Source organism: Cyanistes caeruleus, chromosome 14 (assembly GCF_971803275.1).
Source record: "Cyanistes caeruleus chromosome 14, bCyaCae1.hap1.1, whole genome shotgun sequence".
Lineage (NCBI taxonomy): Eukaryota > Metazoa > Chordata > Aves > Passeriformes > Paridae > Cyanistes > Cyanistes caeruleus.
The window spans coordinates 2,097,621-2,113,549 of record NC_141714.1 but is presented as its reverse complement, the minus strand read 5'-3'; the positions used below and the strand labels follow the sequence as shown (position 1 = coordinate 2,113,549).

Here is a 15,929-nt window from a genome sequence, read left to right as displayed (position 1 = left end):
ATCTGTTTGCCTTCTAAAGCCACTTGGGATATCTCTCATGCCTTCATCAAACCGAAGCATCTGTGGCATATTTAAATATATGTGGCATATTTATTTTAAATGATTTCTACTAAAAATCTCTTTGGACCAACAAAGAGATGAAAATCAACTATAATAATCTAAAAAAAAAATAAATAGGATTTTCATATAGACTGTGTCATGATGAGGCATGTATCATACCTATTAATTTATTACACCTGAAGAAAAGCCACAAATGCAGATTTTCTGAAGATTCACTGAGATGTGCCATCCTAAGTGGCTCCAAAGCTGCCCTCAGGGATGTGTGGATCATATTCCATCCTTCAATTTTAGAGCAGGGGCTGAGGAAGGCTGGCCCCAGCTTCCCAAACCTCGAGGTAAATGGTGCCTCCCTCCCCCAGCTCTGAAGCAGAGCTGATCCTTTCTCTTGGGATCTGTCAGGGAGGTGGAGACAGCACAGACTACAAACCACTCACATTTATTTTCTATATGGGATGTGTGGTCCCAAAATGGAACTAAAAATCCTCTGAATTCCAGACTTGGACACTCACTCTGAATAAAGGAGAGCGTGCTCAGAATGGGAGAGTCCAGCTGGAACCTCATGTCCCCTCCTACCCCAATGCTGAAAAGTTTGATGCAGTTTGATGCTGGGAGAAGAGACACAGGGGGAGAACCTGAGCCCCGTGTCCAGGGGGTCACCAGAGGGGCTGCCACCCTCTGCTGTCACCCCAGAGCTGGGTGGGCACACCCAGCCCCCTTGGCAGATCCTGACACGGAGCCAGTGGCCCTGCCAGGAAGGCTCAGACCCTCTGGCACCATCCACAGGGTGCTTTCCACGCAGGCACCTCTGGGCAGCACCTCCACACCTCCCACAGTGCCTTCTCCATGCAGAAGGGATGAGGACAGTGTCACACCAGCACTGAACTCTGCTGGAACCCTGCAGGCCCCCAGCAGCCTGCTGTGAATTGCTGACCACCATGGAAATCCCAGCCCTGATTCTCCCAGAGTTAAGGGAATGCTCAATACATCTCTGGACCAGCCCCAGACTGGGTGCTGCCTTCTGAACTGGAAATTCAGGCTCAGAGTCAGAGAGGAGGAGGAGGAGGAGGATGTCAGCATTAGGAAGGAAAGCAGCTCCTCCAGCCTCACTGCAGCTCTGTGCCTGATTCTGCACAGGGCTGGGCAAGGGGGGAAAGGCACAGCAACCAGGAGGGGAAAAACAAGCAGAGGCATTCCAGAAGGCAGAATTTCAGTCAGCCATGACTCAGGAGCAGAAAGTGCCACCCACTGCAGTGGCCGGGCCACGGAGGGGGCAGTGATGCCGCGCTGAGTCAGGAGCCACCCACGCCCCCTCCCACGGAGGGTGCCAGGCTCAGCCTGCCCTGAGCCCAGGAGCTGTGACAGGAACAGCCCCTGCACAGCTCTGTGTGCTGCAGGGAGTGACAGCAAACCCAGCACTGAGGAGCTCTGTCCCTTCGTGTCACACTGGCGTGGTGGCACTGAGCTGGGGTCACTCAGTGGGACACAGGGCTACCAGAGCTGCTGCTGGACAGTTTCTGGGGATCACAGCTCACCTGCTGCTATTGACAGCACAGTACACCAGCACCAGCACCCTGCACTGCCCTCCCACCTTCTCCACAGCTTCCCGGGCAGGGAGGGGCCCTGTAAAACCCAGCACGGCAGAGACAGGAGGATGAGGCTTAAAAAGCTTCTCCCCAAGCTGCAGCAGAGACACCCAGCACAGCCTGGCTGCTGCTCATCACCAGCTCAATGCAGCAATTGGGCTGTCAGCCCCAGTGCCAGCTTTTGTAGTTCATACAGGAATTGCAGGGCTATCTAATCCCAGATCATACACCGCAGCCAAAACCTAAAACGAGAAGGGAGGCAACGAGCCAAACCAGGGGCACATGAGATAAAGGCATGAAAAGAGCAAGTGGAAGCTGGATTTGCTATGAGCACAAAAATCCCTCTATCACAGCGTGCTCCCCACGCCGAGCATGCGGATTGTCCTTCCTCAGGGCTCTCCACATCCTCTTCTGCACGTGTGGCCAGCAGCCACCATGCCCCGAAAACCACTTTGGACTGGCGAGCCTGCCCACAGCATGCCCTTAGCTGTGTCCTTACCTTCTTGCAGAGAACCATCTGGTGATCAAAGAGAAAGAAAACTCGCTGCTGGTTCCGTCCATAAGGCTGGTAAATCCAGGACATCTCTCCCGTGTAGATCAGCTCCGAGCTGCGGTCCAAGATATCGTCTCCCTGGAGGGCACAGGGAACGAGGCTGAGTCAACTGCACTGACAAGTTTGTCTTTGCACCATGGGGAGAAGCAGCAGTTTAGGAAGGTTTTGACCCCTGTGCAGCTCTCAAAGCCACCCCATCTGATTTCAGACCAGAAATTTGGATTGGGGGATAATTCTGAAGGAAGGGGAGTAAATGAAAGAGGTGTGGGTGCTTGAATCCCATCCACAATCCACAATCCACACTGTCCCCCTTCCCTCTCCAGGTACCCCCAGAACCCTGGATCTTGCTGCAGGTGCTGCTGGCATCAGGAAAACAATGCCCTTTCCTCCTGCCCACCCCAGAGGCACTTGGAAATTCAGGGCACCAAATTCCCTGCACGCCCTCCCTTTAAATCAGCATCCCAAAGCACTGATATCTCCAGCCAGCTCCAAAAGCCTGGGACACACTGGGGTATCAGCTCCTCATCTCTGAGGCTGTCACAACTCAGCCCTCTGGATTGCTGCCTCTCTTCTCCCTCATCCAGGCACTGCCATTCCCTTCTCCCAGAGCTCCTTAGAGCTCCAGCTCCAAAATCCCATCAGGACCATCCTGGCTCCTGTGGCAGCCCCGGGACCCCCAGCTGGCCAGGCCCCCCTGCTGGCTGCCACACTGCCCTCACCCTTCCCTGCCTCCCGAGCACGCTTGTTTTCCTCTCCCAGGTTTTTTTTTTTAAAGGATTCATGAGCAGATGGTCTTGAAAACACAGCGAGCTCTCTCTCCCACTCTCTGAGAGAACAAATGCAGTCACCCTCCACTAATTGGAATGAGCTGGACTTTTTAAAAAGTTAATTAAAATCTATTTATTAAAAATGGGTGAATTCACCACCACCTGCCCTGCGGGCACCACGGAAGGAGGCGGGATGGCTCCAGCTGAAAGGTGAGGAGCAGCACTGAGGAGAAGGATTGAGGAGCAGGATTGAGGGGCAGGATTGAGGGGCAGGATTGATCAGGATTGAGGGGCAGGACTGAGGGGCAGGATTGAGGGGCAGGATTGAGGAGCAGGATTGAGGGGCAGGATTGAGGGGCAGGATTGAGGGGCAGGATTGAGGAGCAGGATTGATCAGGATTGAGGGGCAGGATTGAGGGGCAGGATTGAGGGGCAGGATTGAGGGGCAGGATTGAGGGGCAGGACTGAGGGGCAGGACTGATCAGGATTGAGGGGCAGGATTGAGGAGCAGGATTGATCAGGATTGAGGGGCAGGATTGAGGGGCAGGATTGAGGGGCAGGATTGAGGGGCAGGATTGAGGGGCAGGATTGAGGATCAGGATTGAGAACAGCTCAGGAGCAGGATTGAGGATCAGGATTGAGGGGCAGGATTGAGGGGCAGGACTGAGGAGCAGCATTCAGGAACAAGACAGAGAAGAGCTTTTTTTTTTCTTTTTGGCTGAGAACTACTGCAGTTCTGTCTTTGATGCCAAGCTGGAACCGATTTCTGGGACAAGAACGTCCCCAAAATCCCAGCAAGCAGCTTGTCAAGGTTCAGCCAGCTCTGGGGGGCATCAAGCTAGACACACACTTCTGGTGCTGCTCACACTTCAGGCGCCAAGGCAGCCAGGGGTCCCCCCCACTCCTGATTCCGTGGTGAGGATTTCAAAGTGCTGCTCAGGTAAATGTGTAATTAACCTCTCAGCACTGATTGGGAGCAACTGCCTGTGTCGCCGGGCCCTGTGACAACAGCAGCTTCATTAAGTCACTGCATCACCGAGCTGCAGCACAGACTTCAAATCGCCTTAGCCAGGGCTTTATCCACCTCCCTGCCTCCCTCCCGTGCCTGTGCTGTCCCAGGGGCTAACCAGGGATGAATTCCCAGGGACACAGAGGGTCACTGCCCAAAGGGATGGGCTATGATCTGCCAGTGCCTCAGCAGAGTCCCACCCCAGCCTGGCCAGAGCCCAGGGAGCGAGTGCTGCTGCCACAGCTCAGGGGGACACCAGCCCCACAACAAGAAGCCTCTGAAGAAAACACAGCAGCTCCAGAAATTGTGAGCTTTCCTTGCTACACATCAGCTTACATGAAGAAGATTCCCACAAGCCTATGGATGGGAGCTTTAGGAGAGGGGGCGATCTTAGGAGAGGCTGGCTGCTAAAAATAGAAAGCCAGCTTTGTCTTTTACTCCTGTGGTAGCATCTGAAGCCTGAGGACACACAGAGGGCTCTGTAAACACTTCTACTTGATTAGCTGAATCCAAACTGTGTAGTCCCTGCAAGCAACATAACCCAAAAACATCCAGATCCGAAATGATGGGATTTGTATTGCATTTCTTATGTGGGGAAAACAATTTCTATATCCAGTCTACAGGCTAGAAATAGCTCATTTCCCACTTGGGGTGAGCAAATTGGGAAATTCAGATTGCAGAGAGTTTGGGAGTGGCACGTGGCTGGCCAAGAGCAGCCTGTCCATGGTCCTGCCCTGCTGCTCCAGCCTGTGCCAGTTCCCACAGAGCAGCCTCAGGGCAGAACCTCTGAACCTCCAGAGGCTGTTCCTGTCCTGACACAGCTGTACCTCTCTGATGAGTACAAATTGTCTTCTCCTGAGGGGCTCAGGGGGCAGTTGCAGGGTGAGGAGGGGCAAACATTGCCTTCTCAGCTCCAGTGCCACCGTGGCTCCCCCAGAACGCCTCGATCCCTGTTCCAGGCAGACTTCCCCAAATGTCTGTCCCAGTCCCATGCCTCCAAATCTGTACAGAACCAGGAAAATAATTTCCTTTTTCTCCTCCATTTTTTTTCCAGCTCCCACAGAGGCTGAATTATCTGTATCCTTCTGTAAATTAAGACAAACCCTGCTGAAAAAAGGGGCTGAACTTTTAGGTGCTCTGAACTGGCAGACATTCAGCAGAGTGGCCAAGAGAAGCCCTGACTCCTGACGCCTTTCCCGACCTGACTTTTGCCCCATGAGCCTCCAAAAAACCCCTCAGCTCTCCTCAGATGCATCCAGGCTTTTCAGTGCAGCATCCAGAGGGCAGCCCAAGGAAAGCTGACTCCTCTCTTCTCCACGCCGTGCTGGGCAGAGCCCCAGCCCTTGGTGTGCAGAAATGGGAGCAGAAGGTCACCCAGATCTGGGGATGTGAGCTGCCCCGAGCCCTGCAGTGACACTGAGTCCCCAGGCCACTCCTGACTGTGACAGGCTCAGCTCTGCTGCTGCTGCCTGGGAAGATGTGGATCCTCAGCTCCCTGCACAGGGAATGGGCAGCTGGGAGGAACCAAAGAGGTTTAAGAGTGCTGTGAAATAAATGCTGTTGGGAGCAGCAGGATATCAAGGAAGGGCTGGCACTGAGAGCTGCTCACCCTTCCCTGGGCTCTGGAATGCTCAGAGCCCCCCAGAGCTGCTCCCAGCCTACCCTGACACCCTTTGCTGGGCACCAGGAGGGGATTTTGTGCCCTTTCCCCATTCCCAGGGAGCCAGCAGGGCTCTCTCGTGCCTGACACCGTTGTTCTGCAATTAGAGACTGACAGGCTGATTAGCACCCGGGGCTACGCTGAGATCACAAAAAGGAACGCCAGCAAAATGTTGTCCTTTTCAACAGGCTCAGTTTTGATACCTTCTGTAGCTGGGGGAGGGGGGAGATGGAAAAAAAGGAAGATGAGAAAAAAGGAAAGCTCCATTTCTGTCCCTGCCATGGTCTTTTTCCCAGGAGGATTTCTCATCAGGCTGTCCTCACTTTGGTGGTTACAGGCAGCTTCCTTTTGTGGCACTCTTGGATTCACTAATGCAGCATCAGGCTGAGGCCAGTGATTATAGATTACATAATTAAGGGCAGCAAGTCTTGATTTAAAGGACCCGTAAATAACAGGAATGAGGAGAAATTTAAAAGGACAATGCCCATTAAATTTCTCAAAGATATATATTTCTCCCTTCATGGAAATTGAATACTCTTGGAAGCTGCCACAGTGGCACCCCATGGGAATCTTTGGTAGAAATAGCTAAATATCCACACAAACCAAAGTAATCTGTTTAAATAGCAAGCTCAAATGCATCCAGGCTGATGAGGAAGGCTCTGTCCTGTGCCAAACATCCCCCTGCTGGATCAGGGACCTTCACAGATCTCCTCCCAGGGAATGGGAGCCACATCACCTCCCTCCTTTGAGGAAAAACTGGGCTGAAAGGGAGGAAAGTGCTGCTGGAGGGCTGGAGAGGGAGCCTGAACTGCTGCAGTGATTGCTACTTCATTTTGTTTTGATGTGGTTCAAGAGCTATGTGAAAAGGCATAAAATTGAGCAATTCCAGGTGTGCTGAGGCACAGAACTGTTTTCCATCTCCCATCACCCATCCAGGCCACTCAGGGAGGCTGTGCTGGGCTGTGCCCATGGGAACAGAGCCCAGATCCTGCCCAGGAGCAGAGCCCAGCACAGGGGGCACGGGGCTCCAGGGGCTCACAGGATCCCTCTGGGGGGCAGGAGAGAGGGACCAGGAGCAGAGGGGAAGGCAGGGATGCTCCTCTGAGCTGTGTAAATACAGCCCTGCCCACGCTGGGGCTGGCAAGGACTTGGAAATGAGGATGGGCTTCGTGGAAATCTCTTTTAATTCTGCTCTGTGTGTGTGTGGAGCTATTCCCACCAAGCTTTGAGAGCTGGAGCTCCCTCAGAGGGCAGAAACAGCGAGGGAGAGAGCAGCAAAGGCTGCCCAGGATGGGCTCTGGCTGCCCCCTTTGAAGCCAGCTCTGTGTGCTGGTTTGCCTTGCTGCCTGGGAATGTCACTGGTTTGATCTGAGGGTGTTTCTCTGCGAGCAAGGAGATGATGCTGAGCAGGGGGAAACGGAGCTGGAACATCAGGGAACGCTTCAGAACTGAAAGGCACTGAAAGGGCTCGGTGGGAGGTGGTGGAAGCCCCAAAATCTGAGCTCAAAGGACAAAAGGCACTGGAGGACTGGTGTGGGCAGCACTTTCCTGGGTCTGTTGATACACTGGGAATTCAGGTTACAAAATAAAGAAGTGAGTCACACGTGGCAACAGACCAAGCCAGGCCACATTGCCACAAATTACACAGGAACTCATCTCACAGTGCCTGGGATTATTCCTGATTTACAGCAGACAGTGAGATCACAATCTTCCCTTAAGATTCTGCTCAGTCATTACTTGTCTGAAGCTGCCAAAGCTGCCAATAATTCCTTAAGACTTCAGGCCTGGCTGTCCCTCGTGCCAGGCCACCCTTTCCTGGTCCCACTGGCAATTTAAACAATCAGATCCTGCTCGCAGGATGTCTTGGGGAAAACCTCTGGCTTTGCTTAACTCGAGGATATTTGCAGTTTTCAAATCCTCACCCTGAAATTCACCACCATGGGATACATTTTTATCCCATGGGAGGAATAAAAATGATTCCTAAAATATGGGATTCAGTAAAACCCCGCTGCTTAAAGCAGCTTGGACATGCCCTTACTTTTCCTATTTTGTTTTAGGATCAGCATTCCCAACAACACCTCTCCTTTCAAGAAAACTTGCACACATTTTACAAATGAGACCATTTCAAATATTCCCTCACTAGGTATTTTTTGTTTGGTTGGGAATTTTTCCTTCTTCTTTAAAAAAAGAAGAACCATCTTCATCTCCACCATCTCCTCACAAAACATGGGTAAATTTAGAAATGAAAACGCAGCTTGAGAGCAGAGAATCAGCATCATCAGTCTCGAGATGCTGAGGAAAAACAGACATTCCTCCAAATGAAATATTTCCACGTGCTGAAACATTCAGCCACTGAAATCATTCACCAAGTGCCAACGTGGTGGGAATTTGGGATTAGCTCTATCCAGTGCCCTGCCTGGATTTCTGGTGGAAACCAGACCAAACTTGTGATTTTTTTACTCCTGTTTCCCTGTGGTCAGTGCTGTTCTCAGGGGGTCTCAGGAGGGCTGTGCTCTGGAGCCACTGGGGTGGACAGAACAGGGACAGCAAGGTGTGGGTAGAGCAGGAGCAGGACCAGGAAAACTGGGAATTACAGCTGTGGGTTCCTCTCTCTGCTCAGGGAACCTCACACAGATGGACAGGCCACTCAGCAGGGACAGCAAACACCAACTGGGAGCTGTGGTCTTCTCCTCAGACCAGAGATGTCCCTTCCCCACAGCCTGGAGAGGCTGGGGACACCCACCAGGGGGTCCCTCCTCTACCCCAAAACTGCACAGGAGACAGAGCTCTGAGCCCTCAGGGGCTGGCTGAGGAGCCAACCCCGATGCTCCGTGTCCTGGGGACATTCCTGCAGCCACCGAGTGACATTTGGGGATTTGTGCAGGAACAGCTGCACACATCTCAGCACTTCCCAAAGATCCCATCTTTTCATTTCTCCCACTCTCTTCCTGCATTCCTGTGGCTCACTTCTGGGTATTTTGGGTTTCTGTGCATCCTTCTGGCTGTTCCAGGGACAGCTGTGCAGTGGGGGCTGGATCTGATGATTCAGAATTGCTTTAGAGGAAAGAAACAAGCAGTGAAATCCTCTGTTGGGTCCAGCTCTCATCCTCTACTTCCTCATCAAAACTCTGTGACTCTTCTCGATCCAAAACCCAGAATGAACAGGGCAAGGAGGGCGTTTTCCTTGGACCAGGAGCCGTGTTCCCATCGGATTTCTGAGCCTACCAACAGCAGCCTTTGCTATGCTACGAGAAGCCGAAGGATGCTGCTGCAATAATGCGCTCAAAAATCTGGAATAGCTGAAAAAAGCCTGGAAGAATAATTTGGCAAGTTTCTGGGGATAGGATGGAGATAAAGAATGGGTACTGCTAAGCAGGAATGAATTATCAAGGATAGGGCTAAATAAAAATGAATTATCAACTGAGCTAATGGAAGAGAAGAAGCAACTGCTATGCCACAGATCCTGTGTGGAGGTCACCTTGGCTTCCCTCTCACACATGAATATTCACTGGCTCGGAATGGATCTGTCCTTAATCGAGATTTATTTGCTTGGAGCTCCTCACAAATGACCCCCATTAGCTCATCCCATGGCACACTCCAGGGCTGAGCAGGAGCTGATGGTCCTGCAGAGCAGATTCCTCCTTCTGGAAATGAGTCTGTGTGGCAGTGAGAGATGTTCCTGAGCAGGAAAACAATCAGACACATGGTCTGTGCTCTCTGCTCTCCCAGCCAGCCAGCATGCCAGCTCTGATTGCTGCATTTATGGCTTTTATTGTGTGTTTTATCAGCAGATCCAGGGTTAAACCCAACCTCCATCACAGCAATGAAACTCATTCAGCCAAGGAGGACACAGGTGATGCACCTGTATTTCTCCCCTTCTCCTCCCAGCCTTCACAGATCTTGGCCAGAAATAAAATAATTAAAGGATTAACGCCTGTTTCCCATACACTCATTTACACAGCATGATCCCAATGACTGGAATGGGAGTTATTTCAGACTTCACAAGTGAGGAAGCAGAAAGGCTGCTCCATCACTCTGATTATCTCCTTGCTGAACACATGGGCTGATGACAACAGCGAGAGGATTTACAAAAACGTTTGTCCTCAATCTGCTGCGAAACCCTATTTACGGATTACTTCCATACAATGATTTTAAAAAATCAGGGACAAAAAGAAAGGGAGAACATAATTTTAGTATGGCTTTTCTTCCAAACACATGGCACAAATGTAGAGACTGAGGGCCTGCTGGTGAGGAATCCTTCTGCTGACTCTGCCTTCCCTGTGCCTCTCGGCTCCTTAATTACACCATCACTACACACAGGGCTGGTTCAGAAATATCTTTAAGTGGGATGTCATTTATAAAATGCAAATAGCATCTCTAACTCGGGTTTAACAGTTTGACTTCCAGTCATAAAGCAGCCACCAGGAGGATTTTCTTCATTTTCTTAACCTCTTCAATTCCCAGGGCTTTTTGCTACGTCTCCCCCTCGTCCCTCCCCAGTGACACAGCACAGGGGCAGGATGCACACAGAGCTTGCTCCAAGTCTCACCCACTACCAGCACTGCAATCACAAAAGTCACTCAGGTTGCCAGTGATGAAACTGGAACTGAACCCTGACTTTTCTTTAGGGTACCATTAAGGTTTAAGCATCACCCCAAGGCCACAATTGCTCCTTCTCCGCCCCAGGCTTAACCCCAAACTGTGTGAAATGAACCACAGGGTCTGAGATAATTCAGGAAGAGCCTGGAATTGGCCCTTGCCAGGTTGCCAGGCTGGGTTTACTGTACCTCCCAGTCCAGGACAGAGGCCTGCCACTGAGCTATCTTGTCGATGTTCTCCAGCCTCCGCTTGCGCTCGTTGATCTGGAGGGTCACGTTCCTCATGACGGCGAGGGCAGCGGCCACGTACCTGTAGTCACTGGACAAGAGAAAAAAGAGAGAAAAAGGCCATCAAAGGCAGCAGGACACACCCAGGAGTCTGTCACAACCTCAGCAGCCCACAGGGACACGGGAAGTGGTGACCCCTCAGTGCTAGAATGGGGTTTTTCCATCTGGATTGTCACAATGGAGCAGCTTGGTGGAAACAGAATTGGGAGCTCAGTGCGGCCTTCACTAACCCAGCCCTGGGGAGCCCTTCACAGCCCCAAGGTGCCCAGCTGAAGAACGTTCTAAACACAGGCTGAACACTTTTACAGCCTCTGTCCTTCAGTCTGGACTTTTCTGGTTTTAAAATGATCATTTAGGAAAGGGTTCATTTAGACAAAGACCAGAGCACCTCCCAAGCCCCTCGCAGAGCAGCCACCCCGTGGAATTCACTGCAGATTTCAGGTGAGCAAATCAAGCAACTCCTTTTTTTTTCCCCCTTGCATGGCCCTGTGAGTGCAGTAACACAGAGTGGGAACAGGCTCCTGCCAGGGCCACTGAGGATGATGATCAGTCTTTTCAAAAAGTGATGCTGAAATCAATGCCATTGATTCCTGCCCTGTGCCTGCTTTTCCATTCCAAGGAGCTGTAATGTTCATTTCCACTGGGAAGGCAGGCGAGGCCAGCTGCCACACCACCACCACAATGTATTATTAACTTAAGGGCTCCTATTGATTGCTGACTAATGAGAAAAACTGCCATCTTGGGCAGCTGCAGGGGGAATGGCTTTATTGATTATTGCTAAGGATTGTGCTGGTGACAGCTAAAAGAGGGGTGAATGCTGGGAATTTGATCCCCTCTCCATGTATTCCCAACAGGATAAATACTAAGAAACAAACACACTGTAATATACAAAAAATATTTACTCTTCTGGCATCCTTGCTCAGATGAAATCTTGAGTTTTCATTTTTTTCCTTAAATTCTTACATCAAAATTCTAGGTGTGGTTAAAAATAATCCAACAAATTCCAGGACAGCAGGACTGGGCCTTCAGCAAAATAAAGAAAAATAAAGGATGGGCTGCCTGGTATCTCCATCACAGGGAGGTCTGGGTGGGAAGGGACCTCAAAGCCCATCCAGCTCCACCCCTTGCCATGGGCAGGGACATTTTCCACTATCCCAGGGTGCTCCAAGCCCCATCCAGCCTGGCCTTGGACACTTCCAGGGATGGAAGGGATCGTGCTACACAATGAAGAACTTGCTGTGGCTCCCTCTGTGCCAGCAGCTGTGGGAAGGGAGTGCTGGTGGTGCAAGGCAGGAAAGGAGCTGTGCCAGGGGGACATCAGGGGGGCCTGGAGAACATCCAGGAGTTCTTTAGGGAAACAGGGAGGTCCCTATGGCCAGGAAGGATCTGGAGAGGCAAGGGAGAGGTTCAGGGTTTCCAGACAGGCACTAATCATCTCCCAGCAGTGATGCTCATGCTCAGGAGGACATTCCCTGGCAGAGGCTCCTCACATGTTCCCACATTCCCAGCTCCAGCTCCCTTCTGCTCTGGGAATGCTCAGGATTCCAGCAAGCTGCACTTAGGACCTTCCTATATTTAATTCATATTAAGCTGGAGTAGATCTTTAAGAGGTGAACAGATGTGGCTCTGTGAAAAATTCAAATGAAGCAGGCTGCAAACAGGCAGCAGTTGGAGGGAGGCAGGCTCTGAGCTCACCCCCATCCTGCCTCCGTGCAGAGTGGGACGGTGCCAGCCGTTTATCTTGGGAATGCTAATTCCCTAATTCCATGAGAAAACCCCAGCAATGTTTTCCTGTCACGCTGTAATGAAGAAAAGGCTCAGGACTGAACTTTTTGGGCTCCCAGCCCGTGTCTGTGGCAGAGCTGGCAAAAACTTAGAAGAAAAAAAACAACAGAAGCAGAGAGCATTTGGCCATGAGGCAATAATAGGATCCCATTAACCATGAGATGAAGGTAAATAAATGGTTTGTCAATTCTATTGGGGCTGCAGCAGCCACTTCCCAGTGCTCCATCAGAATCCAAGTCTAGATCCTTGCCAAGCATCACATGCTAGCTCTGGGGAGCCGGGTCTGGATTCTGGTTTCAGCACTGTCCTGACCTGCTGCAGGGAAAATCCACAGCTCTGCAGGTGTGCTGGTAGTGAAAAGGAAGCAAAAAAGAAAAAGAGGATCAAGTTTCTCTCTTAGATGAAGTTCACATCCCTGCTTTCCCTGGGAATCCCGTGTTTTTCCATGTTTTGCCTCACTCCTGGGATATGGCACTGGCTCTGTGCAGCCGCAGGTTTCCCCCCTGTGCTTCAGGGGCTACTCCTCCTAATGCAAGGTGAGCAAACCTCACCCTGCTTCCCTTCCCAGGAGTGTCCACAGCAATCCAGAGGCACTGAGCTCTCAGGCTGACTCACCCAACTGCTGCAGAACCACAGGAGAGCTCCCAAAGCTCCTCAGAACACGACTCTGAGAGTTTCAAACATCCCAAAGGGAACAGGAATGTGCTCCCCAAACAGCCCAGCCCTGATGTTACCACACTGCCCACATCCCCTTTGCTATGGCTCCCAAATAACTCCCACAGGGACATTTTCCACACCCTCCCAGCCACATCTGAGCTCCCAGGCCGTCCTCACGTGGCTGCTGAGGAGAAAACCCACAAGCTGTGGGATCCCAGAGCTGCTCTCCCATACCCTGAGGTTCCCACGAGTCCATCCCAAGTTTGAGTTGGTCTTTGGAAAAGCAGGAATTGGATCTGAAGCCAATGGCTCCTCCAAATTTGTGATTTTGGGCATTTGGTTACCCTGAATCACTCAAACTTGTGGGTCAGCTCAAAGCAAATCAATGCTCACATCACTTCTGCTCTTCTGGGGCTGGGCTTGGGAAAAACAAGCCATCAAACACTTGCAAAAGTTTCTGAAACATCTCTGGTCTTTTCTGTTCTCACTTGTTTTTAAATGGGTTTTGGAAAAAGAAAGAAAATTGGCAGGGCAGGAGCAAATCTGCTCTTACAGGGCCTGATTTTTCTTTCACCTTATTTTCACAGCAGTAAATCCCAAGTGGTATCACAGGCAATGCTCCTGATTCACACTGTCAGGCTGCCAGCCTGATTTGTCCTCAGCAGCAGCAAAAGAGATCCTGGAAATTTTGGGAAGCAATCAAACTGCAGGTGCTCCTCTGAACCCCGTGGCAAGACCAGAGATAGGACAGGGCTGAAAAGCTGAGCAGGTTTGGAGTTCTCCCCACATCAGGCTCCAGTTGCAGATCCTGGCCCTGTACTCACTGTGTGCCCAGGTTCTCCCCAGGAGCAGGGAAGGAGCCTCTCAGACCACTGAATGCTAATTAGGTAATTTTTCCAGTGTAACTGGCAGCATCAGAAAGTACATCCAAGGGTAATTAGTTCACATGTCTGATTAGAACAGAGCTGAGTGTGTGTCCATCGAGAATTGCTGCTTTGAGAAGACTGAACTGTTTGCTGACCCTTTGTCCTGCTCCCATTTATCCAGGATGTCACAGGGATAAGAGCTGGACAGAAAAGCCTTGGGTGGGAAGGAGCAGTGGAGAGAAAAGCCCAAGCCATGCTGGGAAGGAGCCCTGGCCAGAAAAGCTCAAGCCTTGGGTGGGATGGAGGAGTGGACACAAAAGTCCAAGCCTTGGGTGGGAAGGAGCCCTGGACAGAAAAGTCCAGTCCCTGTGTAGGGAAGCAGCCTGGGCCCTGTGCCTGCTGGCTTACCTGTGCTCCTGGGCCGTGTACTTGAGCAGCTCTGCCAGCTGCAGGGGGTACTTGCAGATCTTCTGCACGGGCGTCAGCAGGAAGCCGTCGATGGCGATGTCGATCATCTGCTGCAGCAGGCGGCACGCCTCGAAGAAGTGCTGGTACCTGCTGTCCTTCATCAGCTTGGAGAGCTCCATGCACGCGTCCAGGTGGTTGTTACAGTACTCTGAGTAGATCCAGAAGCCATCTTGCTGTGAGGGCAGAATGAGGAGGATGGGTCAGGCAGAGAGCCGGCTGATCAAGGCCACACCAGGGCTGGGAAGGGCAGCATTCCATGGGATATCGGGAGAAATTCCTCCTGGGAGGGTGGGGAGGCCCTGGGATGGAAGTCCCAGAGAAGCTATGGCTGCCCCATCCCTGGAAGTGCTCAAGGATGAGCTTGGAGCATCCTGCACCAAGAAGGTGTCCTGCCCACAGCAGGGTCTGAAACAAAATGATCTTCCCAACCCAACCCAACCCAACCCAACCCAACCCAACCCAACCCAACCCAACCCAACCCTTCCAACCCCAACCAGTCGGGATTTCTATGAAAGAACAGCCCCAGCAGAAAGGACAGACCCTACAGTGCTTCTCCTGCTTGGAAGAGGTGCTGGGAAAGGAGGGAGTGCAGAGAGGTCCCTGCACTCTGACACATGGCCGAGGTTTCTGCAGGTCCAGGTGTGTTAATGTGAGCTCTGCACAGAGCTGTGCTTGTTCTCAGCTTCAAAATGTGCAGGGAGGGCTTGAAGGGAACAACCCAGCAGAGCTGTGGCTCTTGGTAAGACAGAAAACCAGAGCTGTTCCCTGTTATTTCTGGAGTTCTTTCCCTGAAAGATCCTGAAGCACCTGGTGAGTGTTTGGGGCTGGGTATGTTTGAAATTCCCTCTACCAATGGGGAACCAAAGACACTGCAAGGATTTCCCCGGGAACACAGCCCCAGAAAACGCTAAAAACAAACAAAAATCCCACTCACACATGCCCCTCCACCTTTTGGACTGGTCTAACAAGTTTTCCGGTGACTATTTTGTTGGAATGTCCCTTTTCTGCCTTCACTCACCACAGACTGTCACCTTTAATTTGGGTTTGATTCATCAGGGCCATGCAGACGAGGCGATGAATGAGAAAGATTTCACTGGGAAGGAGATGGGCACAGCCCAGCACCACAAATGAACCCTGAGCCAGCCCAGGTGAAAGTCAGGTGTTGCAAACCAACCACTTCCACCCAGCTGTGGTCAATGCCTTCCAAAGGACAGATTCTATTTAGCCAAGACAGCAATTGCCTGCCCAGCAATTGCTTCTCAGTCCCTGAGGGTCCAAACAAGCTGCATCTCTGGGAACAGGGACCCAGTGTCCTTCTCATCACCACAGCTGACCCAGCTCTCTCTTCCTGAAGAAAATGAGCAACAAGATGTTTTGGAGATCCCTAAACAGGATCTTTGCATCCTCACCCCTCGGTTTCCCAAATGGCTAAGCAGGGATAACTCATCAGGAGTTTATCAGCCAGCTCTCAGCCCCTGGCTGGTGACAGGCAAGTGTCAGATCTCCCTCTGAATCTCAGCAGCAATTCTTGCTATTGTCACTATCAATGAATTGACAGCACAGCCTCAAGTCATGACATTTGAGCTACTGATTCTCACCAAGATTTCGTACATCTTCCCAGCACAGAGGTGGAAG

The 15,929-nt window shown here is 51.4% G+C and overlaps 1 protein-coding gene across 16 annotated transcripts in view; it reads right to left on the bottom strand.

Moving 5' to 3' along the window:
• ARHGEF9 (Cdc42 guanine nucleotide exchange factor 9) overlaps positions 1 to 15,929 on the bottom strand; it is a 188,862-nt gene that overhangs the window by 25,205 nt on the left and 147,728 nt on the right. For all 16 annotated transcript variants that reach the window (XM_023926763.2, XM_086850900.1, XM_086850901.1 and 13 more), the window contains 3 exons: positions 14,235 to 14,467; positions 10,420 to 10,549; positions 2,143 to 2,274 (listed from right to left, as the gene is read on the bottom strand). In XM_023926763.2, coding sequence (XP_023782531.1) covers positions 2,143 to 2,274; positions 10,420 to 10,549; positions 14,235 to 14,467 — 495 coding nt within the window. The remainder of the gene's footprint in view (positions 1 to 2,142; positions 2,275 to 10,419; positions 10,550 to 14,234; positions 14,468 to 15,929) is intronic.